The 23,491-nt window shown below is 46.0% G+C and overlaps 1 protein-coding gene across 6 annotated transcripts in view; it reads left to right on the top strand.

Moving 5' to 3' along the window:
* Nucleotides 1-23,491, top strand: part of SGSM3 (small G protein signaling modulator 3) — a 29,230-nt gene that overhangs the window by 3,260 nt on the left and 2,479 nt on the right. For 5 of the 6 annotated variants that reach the window (XM_053944109.1, XM_053944106.1, XM_053944105.1 and 2 more), the window contains 19 exons: nucleotides 6,413-6,495; nucleotides 7,760-7,845; nucleotides 9,025-9,091; nucleotides 10,466-10,677; nucleotides 10,826-10,933; nucleotides 11,707-11,850; nucleotides 12,273-12,468; nucleotides 12,673-12,818; nucleotides 13,719-13,946; nucleotides 14,852-14,906; nucleotides 18,527-18,654; nucleotides 18,949-19,104; nucleotides 19,645-19,699; nucleotides 20,118-20,167; nucleotides 21,382-21,534; nucleotides 21,632-21,702; nucleotides 22,018-22,066; nucleotides 22,288-22,373; nucleotides 22,735-22,857. In XM_053944109.1, coding sequence (XP_053800084.1) covers nucleotides 6,489-6,495; nucleotides 7,760-7,845; nucleotides 9,025-9,091; nucleotides 10,466-10,677; nucleotides 10,826-10,933; nucleotides 11,707-11,850; nucleotides 12,273-12,468; nucleotides 12,673-12,818; nucleotides 13,719-13,946; nucleotides 14,852-14,906; nucleotides 18,527-18,654; nucleotides 18,949-19,104; nucleotides 19,645-19,699; nucleotides 20,118-20,167; nucleotides 21,382-21,534; nucleotides 21,632-21,702; nucleotides 22,018-22,066; nucleotides 22,288-22,373; nucleotides 22,735-22,857 — 2,120 coding nt within the window. In that variant the 5' untranslated portion in view covers nucleotides 6,413-6,488. The remainder of the gene's footprint in view (nucleotides 1-6,412; nucleotides 6,496-7,759; nucleotides 7,846-9,024; nucleotides 9,092-10,465; nucleotides 10,678-10,825; nucleotides 10,934-11,706; nucleotides 11,851-12,272; nucleotides 12,469-12,672; nucleotides 12,819-13,718; nucleotides 13,947-14,851; nucleotides 14,907-18,526; nucleotides 18,655-18,948; nucleotides 19,105-19,644; nucleotides 19,700-20,117; nucleotides 20,168-21,381; nucleotides 21,535-21,631; nucleotides 21,703-22,017; nucleotides 22,067-22,287; nucleotides 22,374-22,734; nucleotides 22,858-23,491) is intronic. The other variant, XM_053944111.1, reaches the window with a different exon arrangement.

Here is a 23,491-nt window from a genome sequence, read left to right as displayed (position 1 = left end):
GAGCTTTGCAAACAGTCCTGAGAGGTGTTTTGAATGTTACTAACCTCTTCAGAAAGTTAAGTCCTATAAAGACATGACCCTGAAGGACAGGTTTTGAATGCTGTGGGATATACTTGCCTTAAAAGCCATTTTCTGAAGCCAAATGAAACAAGACCTGCTTAGAGTCCTGTGAAGTGAATATGACTTTTTTTGCAAATACCAGAGCAAATAGTAACAAAACTGAGCTAAAGGAGAGTGACCTGAAACGAGCCTTTCCTTTGCCTCACTAAGGTAACAGCAAACCATGACAGCAAAACCTCTGACAATCCTCTGAGGCCATGTCAAGGAAAAGCCATTGTTCAGGCCCTTGTTCCATTGCCACTGGGAGCAGTAGGATGAGACCAGCTTGAGAATCAAACTTCCTCCCAGATGAGCCTACAGGGCTGGTGATGGAGACAGCCTCGGGTGGCACTGCTTGTTCACCACTCAGGACAGGGGATGTGATATAAAAGACTTCATAATACCTGACTTTAAATAACTGTCAGTAGTGTCTTTTAACCTTACTTTGGTTGGTACAGCCCCACATCTCTAACAGGAATATTTTCTTTCAAGTTTCTGTCTTCAAGTGAAACTGGACTGTTATGATTGATTGCTTTCCACAGACATCTCATAGTTTACAGTCTTGCAATGGACCAGAAGGTAAACAAGTCTTCTAAAAATTTTTTGGGAAAACAAATTTCTGTAGAGCTCTGCAGAAGTGCCGTGGTCCTGCACTGTGCTTATTTGGGTGAAAATGCCCATTTATTGTGCAGTATTTGACCCTCATGGAAGATATGTTTAGACACTAATGAGAAACCTTTAGTTTATATTTGCATAGTGGTATTTAACAGAGAATTGCCTTTACCCTAAGCCTTGAAGACTGGGGTGACTGCAGGTCTGCCTTTTTTGGCTCATACAGGTTTTCTTGCCTCTGTGTTGAAAGCAAGGACAATTTTGCTGTAGAGTGAGAGTGAACACCATGGGAGTTTGTATCCTGGCCTCTCTTTCTAACTTCATTTGATGCAGATAGAACCCCCCAAAAACTGTTGTTCCTGTACTCAACTGTAATCCTCCTGTGTGAGTTGCAAGGAGCACTCTCTATTCCTGTCACATATCTTTTCACTACTCAAATAATGGGAGTACTGGGAAAGGGGAAGCTTTCACTATTCCTCTGATCCCAAGGATCTTGGCTAACAAGAGGTTCTCCACAGAGGTGCAGTTCATGCTTAGCTGGCATGCTGTTTGCTTTGGAGCCAGGTAAATAAAAGGCAGTTCTGCTCTGGAAATAAAATATCTGTTGATGTGTAGGATACCTGCATTCTACATAAATAGGTGTTACGTAGGGGTGTTTCTGAGACAAGGTTGACACATTCAGCTGTGGTCAGGAAGTCCATCTGTGGTCTGTCCAATGCATAAGCAGTAGGAAGTAGGATTCTGCTTTTTCACATCCTTATTTTCAAAATGGAGATGCAATGGGAACAAAACTGCAAGTTACTTGTTTTGTTCTTTTGTGTAAACTGATAGTTCACATAGTTCAGCAGCTTCAGCTCCACTGGAGCTCTCTCTGTAATTGCAGCAGGCATTGCTGGACACCGAGCAGTGCAAGGAGCAGAACTGTTGCATGGAAGTACCTTTTAGTTACATTTCTGCACAGAATGACATTTCCAGTGAGGGCAGGAATCTACAAGGTGCTTTATGGCAGGAGACACAGAGTTCCAGTTTACTTTTTGCTGTCTCTGTTGCTCTAATAGTGCCCTGAGGTAGCTGGGAGGAAATGTTTTGCCCTGCCACATTCCTGCTGTCAAAATGTGATCCCAGTTGATGACTGGGCAGCACTGGAGTCCTGGGTGGTGCCTCTGCAGTCAGTGGTGTAACCTCTCAGCAGCTTGCCTGCCTGGCTCTGCAAGCCTTCCGCTCACTGCTCTCCAGGTCTCTCATCCCCCTTTTGAGACCTGCTGTAAGCTTCTGGTGCATCTCTGGTTCACTTCCAGTACTACAAGAAGTGGGGTGAGAGCAGTTAAAGTTCCCAGCTCTTCACTCCTAGTCATGTTGTAGAGAGGAAGCCTGAAGGCCACCTCAGCACTTCCAGCATTCATTTGTACATGTTGCTCAGCACCCAAAGCAGTGTGAGGCTGGTTGTGGTTTGTAAGCCTCAGACAGGAAGTTTGGGATGAGCCAGATTCACTGACACCATATTGACTCCTTAACCAGTGTCCATGTGGGGTTACGCGTTTTTTACAAAGCTGGGCTCTCAGGGTGTGAGGGACAGGAGCTCTCTGCATCTTGTCTGTCCCCCTTGGTAAGGTGTGTGGCTGCTTTTTGCTCACTTAAGTATTTGTTTGTGAAGCTGGAGTTCTCTTCTGGCTCTGTGTGCAAAGCAAATATTGACTTGTGGACTAATGGCATTTGCAGCTCCAGGATATGCCTTTGCCTGACTTGAGGGAGACGCTGGGGGAAGGGAAGGAAGGCCAAGGGCATCCTGCTGAGAGTTCCCTTGGACCTTTCATTGAGCAAATCAGGATTATAATTTGGAAAACATACGTTTTCTGGTTGTGAGAAGACAAAATTGAACTGTCTAGTTCAGTGCAGAGCTTTTGTCTGATTTCTGAGAGAAGGAGGTATTAAATTGGACACAATCTACTTGGGATTTCAAAAGCTGAGCTGGAAGAGGCTTCTAGAACTATACCTATGTGCATAGCCTCCTGATGGGCGCTGTGACTTTCAATCACTTCTCTCTCTTCCAAAATTTTCTTTCTTAATAAAGGAAGACAATAGAGAACAGTGGAAACCAGCTAACAATCCAGAGGTGGCAGTGGGATTTACTGCATACACTGTTGCTTTCTGTTCATTAAACATAAAGGAAAACAGAGTTTTTCCCATGCTAGCTTACTGTCAGAAGAGGTGTTGTAACTGTCAGAACAGAGGTGCGGTTCTTGTAACAGTGAATGAAAATTATTCTAGAAAGAATTGTTGTGCTTGTTCTGTTCCTTCTGATGATACTCAGTGGAGGTTCCTGCATAGTTACTGGTCGTAAAGTTTTCAGGATACAAAAACATTGCTTGGTAAAATGTTTGTCTTCTACACAGCCTGCTAGAGGTATGCTGCCTTTTTGGTAGATTTTTTTTTTTAATCAGTGGGGGAAGAACACTCTTGGGAAGGAGTTTCTGTCCCAAAATAAAGGTCCTACTGAAAGGCTCCAGACAGTGTCATTTTGTGCTTAGCACATCCAGGCCCTACCACCACAGGCTTAGGTGGAGATCACCTAAGCAAAAGCGGCTAAGCAGGTAAAACACAGGCAGCAGGAGATTGCTATCTGGTGTTTGCCAGGAGCCAGGTAATTGAAATTTCTCATGCTACAGCTGTGGGGAAGAGCCAGTGTGTCCAGGAGAGGCGCAGTATTTCCAAGTGGAAGTAAATTTGCAGGACTCCTTTACGAACATCAATTTCTAAAGGACACCTGCACTAGAAAATAAACTAATTGGACATAATCCTGCATGATGTGTTTGCAACTCCAACAGAGGTGTTGCAGGTGGAGTTCTTCAAATGGCTGTACCTGATACTGACTGCATGCTTCCATTGTAGCCTTCTTTTTCAGGTACATTACACCTCTGTTCTAGCAAGCTGGAAACAATGGTGATGTGATTTATTTTGGACTCTGAATTCAAAAAGTAAATCTGTGATTTACAGGTACTATTTGCATTTTAGCAAAAAATACATTTCTTTCAAAATATGAAGACTACCTGTTGTGTGGCCAAAATTGCTTCCTATAAGAAACTTAAATTGCCTTTAAACATGGGAGATGCTCCTTAATGTGTGTGTGAAACTGGTTTTAATTTTGTAGCACTGAGGGTTTGGGAGGTGCCATTAATATTTGTTGGATCTGATGTATTTTTTTCCTTTGCATTTCTTACTTTTACTTTATTTCAGAAGTGTGTATGTTGCAAATAACAGCAATTTCACACATGTGGTTTCATAAGCTTTGTGGAGCCCTTTTGTTACTTGCTATCTCCTGGCTAGGAGAGCCTGAGAGTCGCTTTAGGTTTATATCCCTCAGTCAAAGGAAAGACCTTACTATGTCAATCCCACGTGTCAGATATCCTCTTCCTCCTCCTGGCTCGCACTAGGTGGTGCCTGGCTGTGTCAGGGAACCTTCTTCCCAGTCCCTGTAATACTGGAAGGGCTGGTTCAGTGGCCTCAGCAACTTCTCTTGGAGACAACTGGCTCTGAGGGCAGTGCCCAGGGCAGTGTGTCCATGTGCCACAGCAGGAGCCTTCCCTTGGTGTGATTCCGGCTGCTCACCCTGCCCTTCTGCACAACCATGCCAGCAACAAGGTGAGCCTCACGCTCTCTCTGGCCTCTGTCCCAGATGGGTGCTTACAGGAAGGTTTCTATGGAAACCAGGGGCAGGAAAAACCTGCCCACCAAGTTCAGTGCTCTAATGTCAGGGATAGGAGAGCAGGGAGGGGAGTGATCCTCAGCAAGGCAGAGGCTAGGGTGTGATGACATGGACAAGGGAGGGTGTTCCATCTGCTACACCTGTCTTGGGACAAGGAGAGACTCACTCAGCACTCTCCTGCCCTGTTTCCAAGCACTGTGGTTAATTCCCTTATTATGGGTTTTTTTCTCAGCCACGTGCCTGACACCCTGGCCTGGCTCCTCCACAGCAGGTTGGGTCAGCAGTGGTTGTACATGCAATGAAGGTTAATAATGGCTGAGGGGAATCTCTGCTCACAAGCTCAAGGCACTGAGGATGGCTTCAGAGCACAGCCAATGACAAGCGTGGCAGACATACCACGTGGTGACTGCATTCCTAATAAAAGCCATTGGAAACAGGGTTAACTGAGCTGAGAGAAGGCAGGGGAGAAGAACAGAGCAGCCGTGGTTGTGAGGCAGTGAAAAAAGCATCAAAATGCATTCACAGCTATGTTGAAAGGGAAATGTCAGCCAATTTACCTGCTTGGGATGCATGCCATGTGTGTTCCCATATAATATGAGCATGCAGATGCTAATTTTGTAATTGTTGCTATGTCTTCAACTACTGAGAAGCATTGGTGCTAAGGGAACAAATGGGACTGGAGTGTCGGGAAGAACACACAAACATTTACAGAACTGGTGGACATGCAACTGACCATCCTGTGGACAGCACTACTCAGAAACAAAAGCTGGATTTTATTTTTTTGTTTGTTTGTGATTCTTTTTGCCCTAAGCATTAGTGTCAGAATGGATCAGAGTGTCTTTTCATCCAGGCTGTTCTTTCTCAGGCAGAGAGCTGTTTAAATGCATAAGGAGGAAACCTTATTGTGTTCCCAGACACAGATGTTTTTTATGCTTTTGCAGTGTTGTGCAGCTGCTTATCTTGGAGTGCTGTAGCAAGTTGCTTCCTGGCTGCAGGTGCTCACTGGAAAGCTCACTGAGATGCAAAGGCAATATAAACTTGTACTAATCAGCACTGTGAAACAACTTGGATAGGGCCTGTGGGATGAATCCCTGGGGTTCCTCCTTTTAGCAGCTTACAGTCATAAGTAGCTTAAATGAAAAGGGAAGCTAGAAAAGCCATCCTAGGTGTGCAAATGTTAGTTTGTCCCAGGTTCTTTCCCAAGGAGGTGTGAGTGACTGATCTATCCCAGCACTAGCTTTATCTGCTTGGTAGAGGTGACTCTTGCTGTCTCCCATACACAAATTGTAAGGTTGATCTTAAAGTCCAGAATCTCTCTGATTACTGAACTGTTCCACTGTTTTCCTGGAAATCCCCATAGAAAGCCCCATAAAATACGCTGTTAACTAGTGTCAGGAAAGCAAGGAGGAGAGCTCGATTGCCTGAATCAGAGGAGCCTGGTTCATGACTCTTTGCAGAGGTACTTGATAGCATCTTGTCCATATCCACATGCTTCAGGGACTTGTATTCTGCAGCCCTACACACTTTACTCCTGTGCTTTGTGGTGCTACTCCTAAAGTTTCTTTTGGACTTACTGGGTAATCTAATGATTACCCCTTAAACCCTTTTCACCATTCCTGTCCCTTCTCCATGGCCAGTGTCTTCAGCAAATGATGACGTATGGGGTATTTTCCTAGTTTACATCGTTAAATACAGGACTCACAATATGCAATGGAAAAGGTGTTAAAAGTTGACTTGTTTTTTTTACATTCTTTCAACCAGCAATGCTGTTATTTCCACAAGACAAATGACAGTGTGCTCTTTCTAGCTGGTCAGTAGGTATGAAACCAAAAGGAAATTCCAGTCTCTATAATTTATTTCTTATGGGGGTGGAACTTAAATACTAAGGAATTTAATTTTCACGTGAGGAAGTTGTGTGTAAGGGGTCTGTCAGTCCCCCACCATGTTCTTAGATGCTAATTGAATTCTCTCATCACCCTTTTTTTCTTTTTATAACAGGAATGTAACATCTCACCTCTGTGGACAGCTTTTCTGGGCCTGCTGACACCTGTGCCACTCAGCCTTGCCTAGTGCAATGTCAGGTGAGCGCACAGAAATTGACACAGTATCTTCTCATTTTGTTGCTTGCTCTGTCTTCAGCTGAAACTTCATAACAAAGGTTTCTGGTTCCAAGAACCATTCTTTACATGACATATTTTCTGGTCAGATTGAGAGGAAACTTTGTGACCCAGCAGCCTTTTCACTCAGGGTGAACTCAGTTCCTTCTTTTACAATGTAGAGGCTTTTTCAGCGATTGAACAGAGAGGAAGAAGGAGGTTGAAATGTGGTCTGCCTTCCCCATTTTTCCTTAATATTTGCTTGATTCTGTTCTCCCCCAACACTTCCCCCAAAGTGAGTGGCTCACAATGACTGTGAGAGATTTTTGCTGTACAGTGGTAGCTGTAGGACAGACAGAATGCTGAAGAATAACTGCAGTTCAGTTGTGGACTTCTGAGATAGAAGCTTTGCTAAAACTAGGTCGTCTCCTTCGTAAAGAAGCCAACTTTCCCACCCTGTACTTTTTTCTAGACCTTCCTTCCTGGTCAAGCTGGTTATTTCAGGGCACATAACCCTGGGGGAGACTATGCTGCAAGGCTAAGTAGACCTTTGTCTTGCTGATAGAACAATAGAAGACTTGGGACATGTGTATCTGCTTCAATTGCAAGACTTGATGTCTGCATGTATTCCAAGGGAAGCTGTTCACTGGGGCTCTACCTGAGACTGGAAGAGTGCTTGTCTTGAACACAAAAGACCAAGATTATAGGCATACTTTCATTGCTGTATCTCTCTGTACATGGTCTGACAATATCCCAGCCTGCTGGGAAAAAAGGGAGCAGTTGAGCATCTTTCTGGGGGCTCTGATTTTCCATTCTGGTGCCTGAGTGACAGAGTTTCAGGAAACTCTGGAGTGCTGCTGATGCTGGTCCATAGGAGGAATTTACTTCTGCAAAATAATATTTATTTGGTGATGATACCCGTGGCTTGTTCACAGCTGATCACACAGCTTTTCCAAGCAGATGAGTGATCATATGGTGCCATGGAACTATTTCTCTTTCCTAAGAACCACTTTCTTAGAGGTAACTCCATTTGGCCCTTTTGCCTCTTTTGCTCAATAAAAAGGAACAAAACCATCTGAAATTACTGGCTTCCTTGGTGTAGTGGGAGCTGTCTCAATGTTTACAGTAGCAGTAGCAACAAACTGATGAGTGAGTCCTTCCCATGCTGGAACAGTCTGTATGGAGAGTGTATCATCCAAGCGTGTTCTTCCAGGTTTTCACTGCTATGCATTGATCTCTTTCTGTTTAGGCCATCACACTCCCTCTGCTGGAGGTCCCTTCTCAGCACTCACACCCAGCATTTGGCCTCAGGAGATCCTGGCAAAATACACACAGGTACAGTGTGGGACACGGTGGGGATGTTCTCTGGCTCTGCAAAAGTAGGGGGAACCTGGTGTTTTCTGGTGGTCTCTGAAAGCCACAGGGAAAAGGAGAGAGAGGTGCACTTTTCCTCCAGTGCTTTGGTTATGGACTTCACAGGTTTTGTGGTTGCATCCTGGCTTTTGCAAGAGGATCTTGCAGAGCATAAAGAAACTTCTGTGAATTATTTCCCTGCTGTTTTGCAACTATTGCTCCACTGTAAAAATGTTGACGCCCTCAGGGAGCCTCTGTCATCATCAAGCTACTCTGGACAGCTTGTGCATGGCAGGAAATGCTAGCTTCAAGCTTGTCACCAGGTGGGTAGAGCAGGAAGGGAGGAAGCAGCTGTGGAATTTTGTAATTTAGCCACAGTGTTTGCTGAAAGCAGATTAAAGCTTTTTGTTGGAGGTGTATAGGCAGTGCTTCTTGCTTCTTACATGCTGCCTGGTTGCAGTGCTTGCAAGAGTCCCCACAGGAGGTGCAGGTGGGCTTGCAGGAAAGGGGAGAGAGCAGTAGGTATTTACTTCTAAAAAAAGCCTGGAGGTAATCTTAGTGTGTATCCCCCAGTATGCTCCAATGCCAACCATGAGCACAGATGAGGAAGGTTGAGATTTTTTTAAGGTTACGGACTTTAAGTTTCTTTGGCCTATAATTTGGACTTGCATCATAGGTGCAAATCCCAGTTTTGCCTGCTGCCTTTCAAAGGACATTTGAGAGCAACAGGCAGGAGATGGAGTGGTACAGGGAGCTGAGTTTGCAGTGTATGTGCAGAGGTAACAGGAAGGACAGCTGTGTATTAGTGATGCAGACAGTAGAGGCCACTTTACCTGGTGTGTCTATATTCCTCAGTCCATGAGGAGGGCTGTGTGTTCCTCCAGGTGAGCAGTTCTGATCTTGATAAGATGCTGAGGTGAAGTCGTGCTGGGAAAATCTATATAGATTTTTTCCACAGAGAAGTCAAAATGGGAATGACAGGCAACATCTCCTCAGCTGGGAATTGTGATGGGAGGCTTTAAAAATTAAAGGCAAGGGGTCTAGTTGCTCAAAGGGCACAGAGTGGGCAGTGGTGGGATGAGACAATATCTATGTATCTCTGTGTGGTTATTCAGTGATAAACTGCTGAAAATGTCTGTTTTCCTTCCTCACATCTCCCAGAAAGAAGAATCTGTCGAGCAGCTGGAGTTCCGCTACGATGAATTCGGTTTCCGAGTTGACAAGGAAGGTAAAACCAGTCCCGTCCCTCCCACCTGCATTGTGTTCAGCCCTTCCCATGCTTTTAAGTGTGGCAGGATTTTACATCCATTCTGTGCTAAGTCTTGTCTACACACCTGTTTCTGTATCCTACCATTTGTAATCAAGTGCATTAGACGTGCTGGCCTTATGGAAGTCCAGAGCATAGACTATGCAGTGATTATTTCAATCCCCTTATGCCATGGGGAAGAGGAAGAAAAGTTGAGGTGTTACCATTTCCGTTAGCAGCTGCATGCTGGAGAAGGGCTACTTTCCCAGTTCACAGTGGGATCTCCATTGTGTTCAGCAGCATTGCAAGGGCTCATAGCAGGCACAGTGAAATGTGCTGTCTCCTGAAAAACTCATGGCCAAGGAGAGTGGTGGTACGTTCTACCCACCTCAGCAAAGTGTAGGGCAAAAACCTACATCCTAGTTTTTCTGCAAGCTATGGGGGCAGACAACAAAATAGAAGGAGGCATGGAGTGCTGTTGAAGCTGAGCATTAAGCTACAACAGCTGGCTGCCTTAGCAAAGAGGAAGAGAAAGAAGTAGGAGATGTAGGAATTGTTTCATGTGCCCTGGGGGTCATTCCCAGGGCTCAGGCTATATAATGTAAGGGCAGAAGTTGTTTGCATGTGTGCCCCTGAGGCACCTTGAGTCATAGAGGATCCTCTTTGAAGCAATGACCTGAAGATGAGGACAGAACATAGTGATTTTTTTTTCAGGCAGAACATCTGTGCATTATAAAATGAGCAGAAAGATTTGGAGCGCATTGTTGGGGGTGTATTATATGATGAAGGACAGAGTGCCTTATGTCAAACCTATCCTTGTGCTAAAGTATCTATTTTAGGAAGCCAGCCTCAGGTTAAGGTGCTCTCTCATTGTGAATTTGGAAGTGTCCTTATTAAAGCATTTTTGGTGATTAAATAGCCCCAAAGTTAACACTTTTCACCTCATTACTTCCATGAGGCATATAGCTTCTGCTTTCCAGCTCTGAGCCTTGCTATGCTTTTGTCAGCCTGATTTACAGATCCTTGCAAAACCCAGCAGGATGACTGCTGCCAGGATCTTGTTTAATTCCAGCCACACTGTAGTCTAAATCATGAGTAAGCAGAGACTAGGAGCCTGCCGACAGCTTCTTTATTTCTCAAGGTCCCAAGCCTTTTGCTTATGACCATAAAATTTGCTGCATGGAGTAGGCAGTTAGAAACCAACCTTTGCCTTTCCATGCTCTGACTGGAAGATATGAATGTTTTGAATGTGCTTTTTTCAGATGGCTGTCCTATTTCCCACCCTGCCATGTTTTCATTTCCTCTCCTGTTCCCTGTCTCACTTGTCTCCATTCCTTTCTCTTCCCTTTGCTGAAGCAGATGGTGCTGAGCCGAACTCCAGCAAGCTTCTGGGGGTCCCACTGACAGAGGAGCCACAGCAGAGGCTCAAGTGGCAGGCTCATCTGGAATTCACACACAACCATGATGTGGGCGACCTCACCTGGGACAAAATTGAGGTCACCCTGCCACATTCAGACAAGCTGCGCTCCCTGGTGCTGGCCGGCATCCCACATAGCATGAGGCCACAGGTGAGAGTGCTGCCTGTTCTGGGCAGGTACTCCTGCCTGGAGTAAGAGATCATGTAATGGGATCTCTTGAGATGGCAGTTGAGAGGGTGCCAGATTACGGCTTTCTGTGGCTGAGTGACTTGTGTCTCTGTTCACCCTGTCCCTCCAGCTGTGGATGCGCCTTTCAGGGGCTTTGCAGAAGAAGAGGAACTCAGAGATGTCATATCGAGATATTGTAAAAAACAGCTCTAATGATGAAACCATTGCTGCCAAACAGGTAGGAGATCCTTCCTAGTGCTGACTGGGAAGAAGGGCAAGATTTGCTGTGTGAGGAAGATGGGGTGTCTGCCTGACAGCTGCAGCAGGGGTAGTTGAGAGGATGTGTGGTTAAATCCTGCTAAAGCTTAATCCTGTGGGGCATATTTCTCCTCTGTTCTGTTGGAATAGTGATTGTTTAGCTCTATTCTTTCCTAGGACAGCGGGAAAAGGGTTAGAAAAATGCTGCAGTTGCATCTCAGCAAGCATCCTCATAGTCACTGAGGGAAGGGAAGGATGAAGGGCTGACAGATGCACCTCTGTTGAGATTGTGGCAGCTGCTTTCAGGGCCTGTCTTTGTTCCCTCGAGCACAAAGTTTCTGAACACCAGCCAGACTATTAAAGGGTGTTTTCCCTCTTCCTTTGACTTCACGGATTTGGCCACGTTCATTGATTGGGAAGCCATGCTAGAAATCCAAGCAGATGTAATTCCCAACTAGTGTATGTTTCCTATTGTCAGTGGTGAAACTAGGGTCTGAGTTTAGGCAAGTATTTCTAGGGATTCGGCAAGCCACTGTCTTCACTGGCATTTTCCCACATGTCTTTGAAGGCTGTTAAACTGACCCCAGATGTTTGGACAGGGACATCTTCTTTGGTGCTTGAGGACTTATGGGTGGGTGTGGGGAGGCAGAGTTCCCTGAGGCAGGGAGCCAGGGGAAGTGCAGAGAGGAGAGCTGAAGGCAGTTTTTAAGATGCTTCAAGCTGACTCTGTCCTTGTTTATGGCTGCATGACAGATTGAAAAGGACTTGCTACGGACAATGCCCAGCAACGCCTGCTTCTCCAACATGAACAGCATCGGGGTGCCACGGCTGCGCAGGATACTACGGGGACTTGCCTGGCTCTACCCAGACATTGGATATTGTCAGGGCACTGGCATGGTAACCTGCCTTTAGAGTGTCTTTGTGATAGGGATCAGTTTGTATCTGGCTGCTACACTACAGCAGATTACTTGAGGTAATGCTGCCAGATACTGTGGTCTCTAGGTGAGCTGAAGAGAAGTCCCTTCCACCTGGAATACTTTTCCTAAAGAAGGGAGAGCAGAATAGCACCACACATCCAAAGATACAGAAAACTGTGATCCATCTGTTGGGGAGGGGGCAGTCATTATACTGAGGAGAAATCCCTTCAGTGAAGACTGCAGTAGAGCTCCTGCAGAAGCAAGATTTTTGTCACCTAGATACTGGTCCATCTCTCCATGTGAGAAAGTGGGGAAAGAGTTCTACTCTTAGAACATGCAGTTTTTCTCTACTGTAAGAGTTCCCTCTTAGAACATGCAGTTTTTCTTCCTTCAAAATTCTAGGTGGCTGCCTCTCTCCTGCTCTTCTTGGAGGAGGAAGATGCCTTCTGGATGATGTGTGCTATCATCGAGGAATTGGTTCCTGCTTCCTACTTCAGCACCACCCTCATGGGTGTGCAGACAGACCAGCGTGTCCTGCGGCAGCTCATCGTGCAGTACCTGCCCCGCCTGGACAAGCTGCTTCAGGAGCATGACATTGGTAAAAGTGTGCCCTAGAAACTTCTTGCCAGGGTGACATGCAGACAGAGAGTATTGTTCTTTTTTCACAAAGGGGAGCACCAGGGTGAGGAGCAAACCTCCTGATCCTGGAGGCAATGCATGGAGGAAAGCCCTTAGGAGAGTCCACCTTCAATGGTTGACTGACTTCCTTTGTTGTGATTATTTTCCATGTCTCTGTTCACAGAGCTCTCCTTGATCACCTTGCACTGGTTCCTCACCTCTTTCGCTAGCGTTGTCCACATCAAGCTGCTGCTGCGTATTTGGGACCTCTTCTTCTACGAGGGCTCTCTGGTGCTGTTCCAAGTCACTTTGGGCATGCTAAGTATGAAGGTAATTCCCAACTCCTCTCCCACCTTTATCATACTTCAGTGTTTATTTCTGAGATTTCAGGGCAAGAAGGTTTTGTATCTGCTTGTTGTATGTGGTTTGGAAGTGTGATAGGGAAGACAACTTCCTGCTACCTTCAGAACTGGAGGCTGTGAAAAACTTCACTGAAATTAGAGATTGCTGTTTCCCATGCATACCTCATTTGTTGCCACATAATTAAACCTCATCAGCTGCCACCCTTTAATCAGTCTAGATCCCAGCCTGAGGGTCCACCTTATCTAAACCTAAACTGGGATACCTCTTGATTTTGCACAATCCGGGAGGAAAGAGAAAGCCAAAGTTGTGATCATCTGGGAAGTTTTGGATGGCATTGCTTGAATGCTCTAGGAGATGAACATTGTCCTGACTGAATTTGATTTGGCTGGCCTGATCTTTTCCTTTTCTATGTGAAAAACAGTTTTGTATTCAGTTTGCTGTGTGAAGGGCAAGGGTGATCCTGCTGGGAGTAAGGGGAAGGTGGAGCACAGTTTGACATGGCAGGCGCTCTAGAGTGCAACTCCCATTCTCTTATCCCTAGCAAGATCCCTGCTGTGACCAGTCCTAGTGGTTGGTGCAGAATAGGTTTGAGTTTGATTTTCTGTGCTGATTTCATTTCAATGGTGAATGCTGTGATTCAAAAAAATGCCAGCTAGAATTCTAGGAGGAGAGTGCAGTAGAGCAGTAAAAGATGCTGTTCCCCTCTCAAAAGTAGCTAGGACTTTTCCTGCTGAAGGTTTTTTTAATGGAATTTTCTAGTTGTACCTGCCCAGGCTGTACACTGAATGTAAAACTGCATCTAGCAGCCTCAGGAGCACAGTTGTCATGTTACCCCTCCATGAGGCAAAAATTACTGTGTTGTTGCAGGAGGATGAGCTGATCCAGTCTGAGAACTCTGCCTCAATCTTCAACACGCTGTCAGACATCCCGAGCCAGATTGAAGATGCAGACATGTTGCTGCGAGAGGCCATGCGCGTGGCTGGCTCGCTGACGGACGTGGCAGTGGAGACCCAGCGCCGCAAACACCTGGCCTACCTCATCGCAGAGCAGGGGCAGCTGCTCAACTCCAGCACCACTGTCAACAACTTATCCAAAGTGAGTGCACAGAGTCCCACTGCCTCTGCTGCTCCCTTTTTACCATCCCTTACATATTCCCACCCAATTACGGTTTGTGACCAGGAGGTCCTCCTGTTTGAGAGGATTTTTGGTTCCAGGATAATTGTTACACAGTGAAGAAAATGTATTGGGAAGTCCTATACCAATGATATGCTGCCAATTCTGTCCTGGTTGATAAATCATAAATCCCCAGATGAAAGGGATATTAGCACTGATTGTAATTATCATTCATGAGAGTGATGATGAAATGTGATGCATTTCATTAATGGAAACTAAATGAAACAACATATGCTTTTGGCAGAATTTGCTTGAAGCACAGAGTAGGAATTGAATTTAATCCATTAGTAAGAAACTGGTACACTAAAATAACCTTGGAAGGTAGAGTCAGAAAACAGCAGCAGCTGCTTTTGAGGAGCCAAATTAAAAATGCAGCTGTGTTTAATCTTGGACTAAAATCTATAGTTGCAAACAAGACACTCAGGCAATTCTAAAATGTAATAGCCATACACTTAAAAATTTATATACATGTGGAACTGCTTTTTGCAACAAATAGAATTAGAGTTGAAATTATTTAAGAGTTAAAATAAAATAATTATTATATTTACATGGATTGTAGTTGATTCTTGAACTTCAGTTATGCTTTTTTAATAATTAAGGGATAAAGTACCTGTTGCACGTGGAACAGATAGAGCAGTAAAGCTGATTCAATGTGTTAGGACTAGAGCAATTCCTGTCTAAAACTGCCAGTTCACTGCCCTGCCCCTTCTAGTGGTCAATGAGAGGACCCCTTGCCCAGAACTGACTGGAATGGAGAGTTGCTTTATTTTACTTCTGAAGTCTGTCCTAATGTGTGCACTTCATTCTCTCTGTTCCCTCTCCCACAGATTGTGCGACGCAGGACTCAGCGCAGGAAATCCGGCATCACCTCTCTGCTTTTTGGTAAGGAGAATCCTGTGCCTTCCGTGTGTTGTTGGTGGCTGTAAGCAGCTTAGGAAGGAGGGGAGCAGGCAAAGGAGGGAAACATTGGGACAGAGGGATTGGAGAGAAGGGAGTCAGAACTGAAGGATGAGAGGGAAGAAGTGCAGTTTACTACTTGATTTCTTTGATCTGAGCTCAGAAAGTAAATTTTAGGTTAGATGGTCCATGAACAGTGGACCAACAAGAGGTGCAGCTCAGCCCAGCTGTAATGTCCTTCTTGCACTGACCAACAGGTCAAACACATTTTCTGGCAGACCTTATGCAATCCACAGGCTGGATGTGGTACTCTCTGATCTTACTCTGCTCAGTTCAGGAAAATCTCTGAATATGTGAGACAGGGCAGGATGTCTAGTGTGTCACTCATCAAAATTATAAATGAAAGCATCATTATGTTTTCCCTTACTTATTCTGAGAGTTTTATGTTGTGACTTCAACAATGTCTTGCTTTTGACTCTTAATTTTCTTCACTTACAAGCCAAGCCAACATATGTTCAGAAAGGGCACAGTCAGAATAGCTTTTGGAGGGGTTTAAGAGTAACTTATTTCTTGACTCCATAAGAGCCCTTTCTGCTGTAAGCCTCAGTGTCATCACCTTACTTGAAATTGGCTAGCCTTCTTGAAATTACCACACGTCACCACAGGAATTGTTTTTCCGGAAGAAGACAACATACTGAATTTGCAGGGCTCAAACAGTGTTCCTGTTGTTGTTGAAATGGCCTGAATAAATCTAAAAATGGGCTTTAGTGGTCTTTCCAGAGAGGAGCTTTTCTGATGATCTCCAGGAAGCTGATATATTGTCATGAGTTTCCTACAAGCACATAGAGCATTACATATAAAAATTTTGGTGGAATACCCACGATGCTGTAAAGTCAAGCATGCAGAAGTGAAGAAACACGGGAAAGTTGCTTGAGCAACCTAAACTCAGAGCTTTTGTATCTAATGTTATCATACAGTTGGTACAGACTGAACTTGCTGGGAAATTGGCTGCCTCACACACCTTTTTTCTGTCTCAGTCTCCTTGACAGTTTGAATATTTTTATGGAGGTGATGGTGAGTTACGCACTTGCACAAAGATAAAATTTAAGTTCAAGCTTCAAAATATATCAGTGGTAGAACAGAGATAATTGATAGGGTTTTATCATTTTAGTGGGGCTTCTGTACAATGACCATCATGTGTTTTACCTAACATTATTGTTAATATTTAAAATGTTGGTTAAAACTGAGAAGTTGTCATCCTGCAGCAGTTGACCGCAATGGAAAAATTTAGCCCAAGTGAGAGGAAGGAAAGCTTGTATGTGATAAATTCACCCTCTACTGGGAACTGACAATCAGTCCTAAATGTAGTTTGCTGCCTGTGGTAGTTACTCTGTAGTACTGGTACTTACTTACTGGTACTTACTTTCCTCATCTGGGAGGGAAGGAGAACTTACCCAGAGCTTAATTCTTCTTCCTTAGAGTGAATTCAGATGTGGTAGTAACTTGCGCAGGAGTCATAGAATCACAGGAGCACTGTTTAGAAGAGACCTCTCAGTGTCTGTATTCCAGTGTCTCCTGCTTGAGGCAGATTCTTGCTCATGCAAGATCAGGTTGGTCAGGGCTTTCTGTAGTTGAGATTCAAAGAGTTGAACCAGATTTACAATGCAGGAAGAGAAATAAATAAGGAAAGATTATTTGGTGGAGAGCAGAATGTGCAAGAGGTGTTTTCCTGTTGTGTGGGCATTGCAGGAAGGAAATGCAGAAGAGCTCCTCCTGTGCAGAGCTGTGCAGCTCATCAGTCTTTGCAGACTCAAAAGTAGAGCCTCCTCACATGTGGCTGATCATGCAGTGTGGTTTCCTGTTTGGAAATGCGGGTGTTGAAGTTTGAAAGTGTACATGTTGAGTGCAGTGAGGTGAGTCTGGGGGACATGCCAGCTTGCTTTCCTCTGTACCATGGCCACTCTAAGGTGAGAGAGTGTGGAACTTGCTTCCCACCTGCTTGTGTTTGTCTAGGATTGATCTGAGTAGAGAAGGAAGAGCATGGTGTTTTGGCCAGATGGGACTGAGAGATGACAAAATAATCAATGATCTATGTAAATGAGAGCAGCCCACAGAGCTAGTGTAGCTGTGGTTTAGTTTCTTCTCTGGTCTCATTCTATTTTAGCAGCTTGAAATTTCTGGGAACCCCCAACATCTACGTGCTCACCTATCTATCTTCAATCTCTGCATCTCTGAATAGTGAGAGTACTGGCATGCTCTGTACCTACCCCTGGATATGGAGGAGGAGATTTTGGGGTTTTTTTTATTGCTTGGACTGGGAGTAACTATGCCCCACAATTTTTCTAGTTCAGAAGCAAAGTTCAGTTTTCTCTTAAGCTCTGTGTAGCTGATGTATCTCAACTAATTTAATCTAGCAAATATAAAATTATTTTTATAATTGTTTTCTATCTAATGTTGTGCTTTTATTTATGTTTCTAAAGTTTGGGTCTTTTTAATTAGGATCACATGATTAAAAGGTACTCTTAAATCACCTTTCAATTAGCAGAAGCTTAATGTGTATATAGCTGTTACAGCAGCTGTAGCTCAGGCCACCCTTTATTCATATGATTTTCTATAATGCTGCTAGAGGATAAGCAGAGTACTAATTTGCTAGCCAGTGATTTACTTGGCTCCTGAATAAAAGCTGTGTTTGTACAAACATTGGAGTTCAGTGAAAAAATACATCAGTTTAAATGTTAATTTTGTTAATCAAGCTACCACATCTTCAGTATATTATAGAGGGAGCAAAAATACATATATGAAAGTATACTTTGGATTTAATACAAAATTATTTTTTTAGAAAAATAAAGAAATGGTTCATTGTTCCCAAACATCATGTACCCAGTATTTAAGGCATGTAGGTACATTTAAGAATCCATCCCATCAGGTGTCTTTTTGCATAAAGTAATAGACATAGGCTGTCAAAACTCCTGGGGGGATTAGTGATAGTTAAAAGACGCTTTGGTAACTTTTTGGTAACTTTTACTTTGGGCTCATGACCATTTCTGTACACCCCAAACATTTGAAGTCTGGCTCTTAGGGAGATTGAGGTCTCTCCTGACTCTGACTTCGTAACTGGGACAGGAAAGTGGGCTTAGTTTTTCAGATCTTTTCCAAGACTCGGTGAAGAAAGTGCTCTCAGCCTGTGAGTTATACAAATATCAGAAGTAATTCAACCAAAACTTGATTCAGTTTCAAGAGAATTTCAGTTGAAGGGAATTATTGCAAGTTCCCCAGTCTTGTGTCCCACCTTTCAGCTGACCATATATTATCGACACTTTTCTAAGGTAGTACCTTGGTATACTGAGTTTCCCAGGCAGATCAAAGATGACATATTCCAGTTCCATATGCGGTTTGAAGTATCATCTCCTTAAACTTTGATGCAGTCAGGTTGGTATGTACTATTTACATTATTGAATAGATTGGCAGTAAGTACCTGCCTTAGTTTAGGTACTTCTGATGTTAGTTTCTTCAGAACCAGTAATTTCTAACAGTAACAAAAAAATAAATACCATATACTTGCTTTACTTTCATTGCTTTCCCTCTGGCTGCATGGGCTCCACCAGGGGATGATGATCTGGAAGCACTGAAAGCCAAGAACATCAAGCAGACAGAGCTGGTGGCTGACCTGCGTGAGGCCATTCTCCAGGTGGCACGGCACTTCCAGTGTGTGGATCCCAAGAACTGCATAATTGTGAGTGGAAACAGCTGGATCTGCACTGCTATGTGCTCCAGGCATGGGTTTTGAGTGTTCAACACAGGACAAGGCTGTTCAAATGCTCTTGAAGTGTGGGCTTGAGAAACAGCATGCCAGGTGTTATGGCTGGAGGGTGAGGCTTGCTTAATTCATCTGTGGTGGAGGGCTGTGCTGAGAGGTTGTCTGCTATCTAGGAGCAGGAAAAGGTTTGGGAACAAGAGCAGGCAAGCTTTGGCAGATAGTCACCTGTGGACTTTGATTCCTCTCTGCTCTCATGTGTGTACCTGCTAGGATCTGACCCCAGACTACAGCATGGAGAGCCACCAGCGGGACCACGAGAACTACGTAGCCTGTTCCCGCAACAGGCGCCGCCGAGCCAAGGCACTGCTGGATTTTGAGCGCCACGATGATGACGAGCTGGGTTTCCGCAAGAACGACATCATTACGGTGTGTCAGACTGTGGACAGGCATCACGGGGAACAAGCAGACCCAGCTTGTTTGGGACGCTATGCTACCTCTCCTGCAGGGGAAAGAAGGGAGGAGATAAGCTCAGAGTCCAGTTAGGAGCCCAAGAGAAGCAGCCGGTGCTCCTAGGGACTGCCCGGGGATGAGGCAGTGTGTTCCTGTGAGTGTTGTCCTGTGGGTTGTTCTCGCTGCCGCCAAGTCCCTTTCCTGGCTGCTGCATGGCTGTGCAAAAGATGGATTTTGTCCAAGCCAAGTCCCAGTTTAACGCTGCACACTGAATTGTGAGATGACTGTAAAAGCATCCATTTGCATTTAACTGTGAGCATCCCATCTAAAAGTGGGGAGAAGAGGATGTTTGCAGTACCTTTGTGCCCTTGAAGGCCCTGGGCCACATGAAAAGAGAGCATTGGCAAAGCAGTTGAGAAGAAAGCACTTCCTCATTGTGGACACACAGCCAGGCAGCTGTACCCCTCCTGCCACTGCAACCTCTTCAACTGGTATTTTTCATTCCCTCTTTTTCAGATAATTTCCCAGAAGGATGAGCACTGTTGGGTGGGAGAGCTGAATGGACTGAGAGGTGAGAACAGGATGGGTTGCACTGGGGAGAGTGTGGATGCAGAGCATCCATTCATCTACAACAACTGCTCTGGCAGCAAAGGCTCTGCCAGGTACTCAGAGTATCCGCTAGGGACAAAGGGAACGTATGAGAGCAGTCATGCAGCAGTGACCTGGTTACTTCTTGCAAACAGCAAATTTAGGCTCCATCCTCCTGCCATGGGGTGGTTGGGTGCATGTCACCACTGCTGCGTATGAGCAGCATCCTGCAATTGACTTTCTTGTGCAACTGCCTTAGTTATTGTGATTTTGAGGCAGCTTGCTTCCTTCTTTGGGGGTAGGCCCTATGAACTCTGATTTTTATCTCAGCTCCCACTGGGCTTCGTGTAAGGATTTCTCAGTATCTTTGTCAGGCTCATCTCTTTGTTTACTCTTTGTAGGTTGGTTTCCTGCAAAATTTGTGGAGATCTTGGATGAGCGGAGTAAAGAGGTACTTAAAAACCCCACCATTACAAAAAAACCTTCACATTTAAAAAAAGGGTTATGTCATAACTGAAAAAAAACACAGTTGAAAAGAGCCATAGATTTCCCTCCTTCAGTCTTGTTTGATTTCTCTGGCCATTGAGTGCTTTGTGATGTGATCAGGCAGCTTATCTTCCTAAGCCTGTTTGCTCAACTCCCTCATGCTGACCAAGTGGAGAATGAGGGCCCCAGAGGGCTGCCGAGGCACCTGTGTGGGATGCTTGAGGTTGCAAGGACCCTAGAGATGAGGAAGCAGGGCAGTGATTCTATCTGCTCCCAGCTGCCTGTGTTCTTTTACTCCTTTGAGGCTGTACCTATGGATCCTGCTCATGCTTTGTGACCATGACAGTAAATTCTTCCCAAGCAGCTGTGCCCAAGGGGACAATCTGTCTTAGTTCCTCTTACAGCTGGCAGTGATGGGATGGCATTTATCTATAGGAGATACTTCAATGTGTCCTCAAGATTCAGGTAGTGTGTATGAGACAAACATCAGCAGCTGTTGACCTCATCAGTTTTCAGGGGAAGTGGAGAAGGTCCAGTTCTCTTTCTTCTCAGCATTTGGGGAGTGAGGAAGAGCTCAAAGGCTGACCCAAGTCCCCCTAGAGAAGCCCTCAGAGAGATGTCAGTATTGACATATTGCTTCCTTCCCCCTCTCTCAGGGCTGGCTTCTTAGATGCAGATCACCTCTCTGTGCAGAGAAATGTCCTGCACTGCTGAGTGTTTCTCCTCCTAACTGTAGAAACAGAGAGGATCCCACTTATGGATGTTAGCAGTGTGTCAGTGTGATACCTCAAAGTGGTGTACCCCCTGACCTGGAAATTCCTATTTGGTTCTGTTTGTCTTGACTTTTAGCAGTTTACAGAGTCCCAGAGACCTTCAGTGCAAGTCTCTCTCCACACCTTAGCTCAGTCAGCATCACACCATCACATTCCTGTGTGCTGAATGCTGCCAGGATGGTGCTGGGGTCACTTGTGTGATCTCCTGGGTGCCACCTAAACACAAAGATCCCAGGAGATCCCTTGCAGTAGCACAGAACATGGGGCCCTATGCAAGAGCATGACAGGTAGAGGAGGGAAGGGGTTCTGGCAGGCACCTGGGAGTGGAATTGGTCTGTGCAGAGGTGTGGGTGAGTGGACCATCTCCACCTCTTCCCCCTGAGAGCTGGCTCTTCCTGTTCCTCAGTATTCCATTGCTGGAGATGACTCTGTCACAGAGGGAGTGACAGACTTGGTGCGAGGGACACTCTGTCCAGCCTTGAAGTCCATATTTGAACATGGATTGAAGAAACCATCTCTGCTGGGGGGGGCCTGCCACCCTTGGCTGTTCATTGAAGAGGTGAGATGTCCCAGTTCCTTTCATGGGGCAGTGTTGTCAGGGGGCTGAGGTGACTGGTTGTAGGGCAGGTGTGCTGAGTGTCCCTCTGGTCCTCCAGGCTGCAAGCCGGGAAGTGGAACGGGACTTTGGCTCCGTGTATTCTCGCCTTGTGCTCTGCAAGACTTACAGGTCTGTGCCCTGGTCCTCCGTGCTCATCAAACGGATGCTGCTCTGCACCTTGGCAAGGCTCATGGTCTGCCCCATGCTCCTGTGGGTGTGGTGTCAGCAGGCTGCTGTGCCTGTGCTGACCTGGGGCTGATAGTGGCTCTTTTCCCTTCCCCTGGGCCCCTGTGTTTGATTCTGAGTCTGTATGTGGCTCTCATGGCTGCGGGGGCACCCCTGGGCTCAGCAGTAGCACGAGAACTGTTGGAGTATGAAGCAGGAAAGGCCTGCATGTGCTCAGGGTGACTGGAGCTAGCTGGGTCTCTGCTGTGATCTTTACAGGCTTGATGAAGATGGCAAAGTCCTCACTCCAGAGGAGCTGCTTTACCGGGTGAGTGCTGCCTCAAGCCCAGCCAGAGCCCAGCTCCTACTTTGGGGACGTTTCCTATGGAGACTGTTGGAGGGAGATGCTCCAGAGTCTCCCAGACCTTCCCTTAGCCCCTCTGGTGCTAGCAGGGGGCACTGGTGGGGGTGGGAGCTCCAGGGAGGGCAGCATTTGGCTGCGTTGCTGAAGTGGCTGCCCAGCAGTAACCACACCTTCCCTCCCTGCAGGCAGTTCAGGCTGTGAACATGACACACGATGCTGCACATGCACAGATGGATGTGAAGCTTCGTTCTCTCATCTGTGTTGGACTCAAGTGAGTCATCTGGCCCTGGTACCCTTAGCATTTTGGCTGCAAAGAGCTTGGGAAGGGGCAGAGTGGGCTTAAGGGCAGCAGTGGTTTCAATCATAGACCACGGCATCATTTTCCCCCCCTCTCACTGCAGCCACTGGGAGAGACTTGTTCCTTGTGTGTTGTGCTGGCCTGATTCCTAGGTGGAAGAAGGAGCTCCTGTTGTATGTGGTGGCTCACACAAGTTTATGGGGTTATCCTGTTCCCACTGGGGACAGGGCTGTGGATGGGGCTCAAAGCTTGGGCTGAAAACAGACTACTCCAGAGGGATGGGGTTTCTTTCCTGGCTGCAGCTGAGTAACGAGCCTATGCCCCATCGTTGCAGTGAGCAGGTGCTGCATTTGTGGCTGGAGGTGCTGTGTTCAAGCCTGCAGACTGTGGAGAAGTGGTTCCATCCCTGGTCATTCCTGCGCAGTCCTGGTTGGGTGCAGATCAAATGTGAGCTGAGGTGAGTGTCACAATGGCATGTCCCCATACCAGTGTCTGGAATAGATTTCCTCTTCTGCAGGAGGTGGCCCTCACTATGGCTGGGTTTGAGCCCTCTCCAGTGAGTTGCAGCATAGGCTGCCCAGACATCCCAGCCATAGAGATTTCCTGCTGTGTGCTGAGACAGCAGGAAATCTCTGGACAGTTTATTTGTGAGGCACTGTGCTTGCCTGATCCAAGAGAAGAGCTTGGCTCCTGGGGTCCTGTTGTGACAAGCAGGCAGCCTTTGCCTGCCAGCAGCTTCCTGCTGTACACCTACTCTGATGGAGAGTTTGCCTTGTCAACCCCACTGCTCTCCATGTCCTTTGCTAGGTAGTCTAAGTCCAAGCAGGGAGCAGGGAATGTGCTAGGGAGACAGTTGGACAGTCATTGGCTGGGAAGGAGTCCATCACCCACTGACTCCCTGGTTAGGTGAGGGAGTGGTGTCGGGGCCTGAAAGCAGCTTCAGTGCCTGAGCTTACACAAGGCAGTCACTTGGAACCCAGGACACACATCCCTGGGGCTCCGGGCATCCATGCTCCTGGCCCTCCTGCACTCTGCAAAGCCAGGTGAAGTTCCAGGGAGCTGGAAGGCAAATCCCCACTGCTCCAAATCCC

The sequence above is a fragment of the Vidua chalybeata genome, chromosome 5 (genome assembly GCF_026979565.1).
Source record: "Vidua chalybeata isolate OUT-0048 chromosome 5, bVidCha1 merged haplotype, whole genome shotgun sequence".
Taxonomy (NCBI): Eukaryota; Metazoa; Chordata; class Aves; order Passeriformes; family Viduidae; genus Vidua; species Vidua chalybeata.
This window is presented reverse-complemented; position numbering and strand designations above follow the sequence as displayed.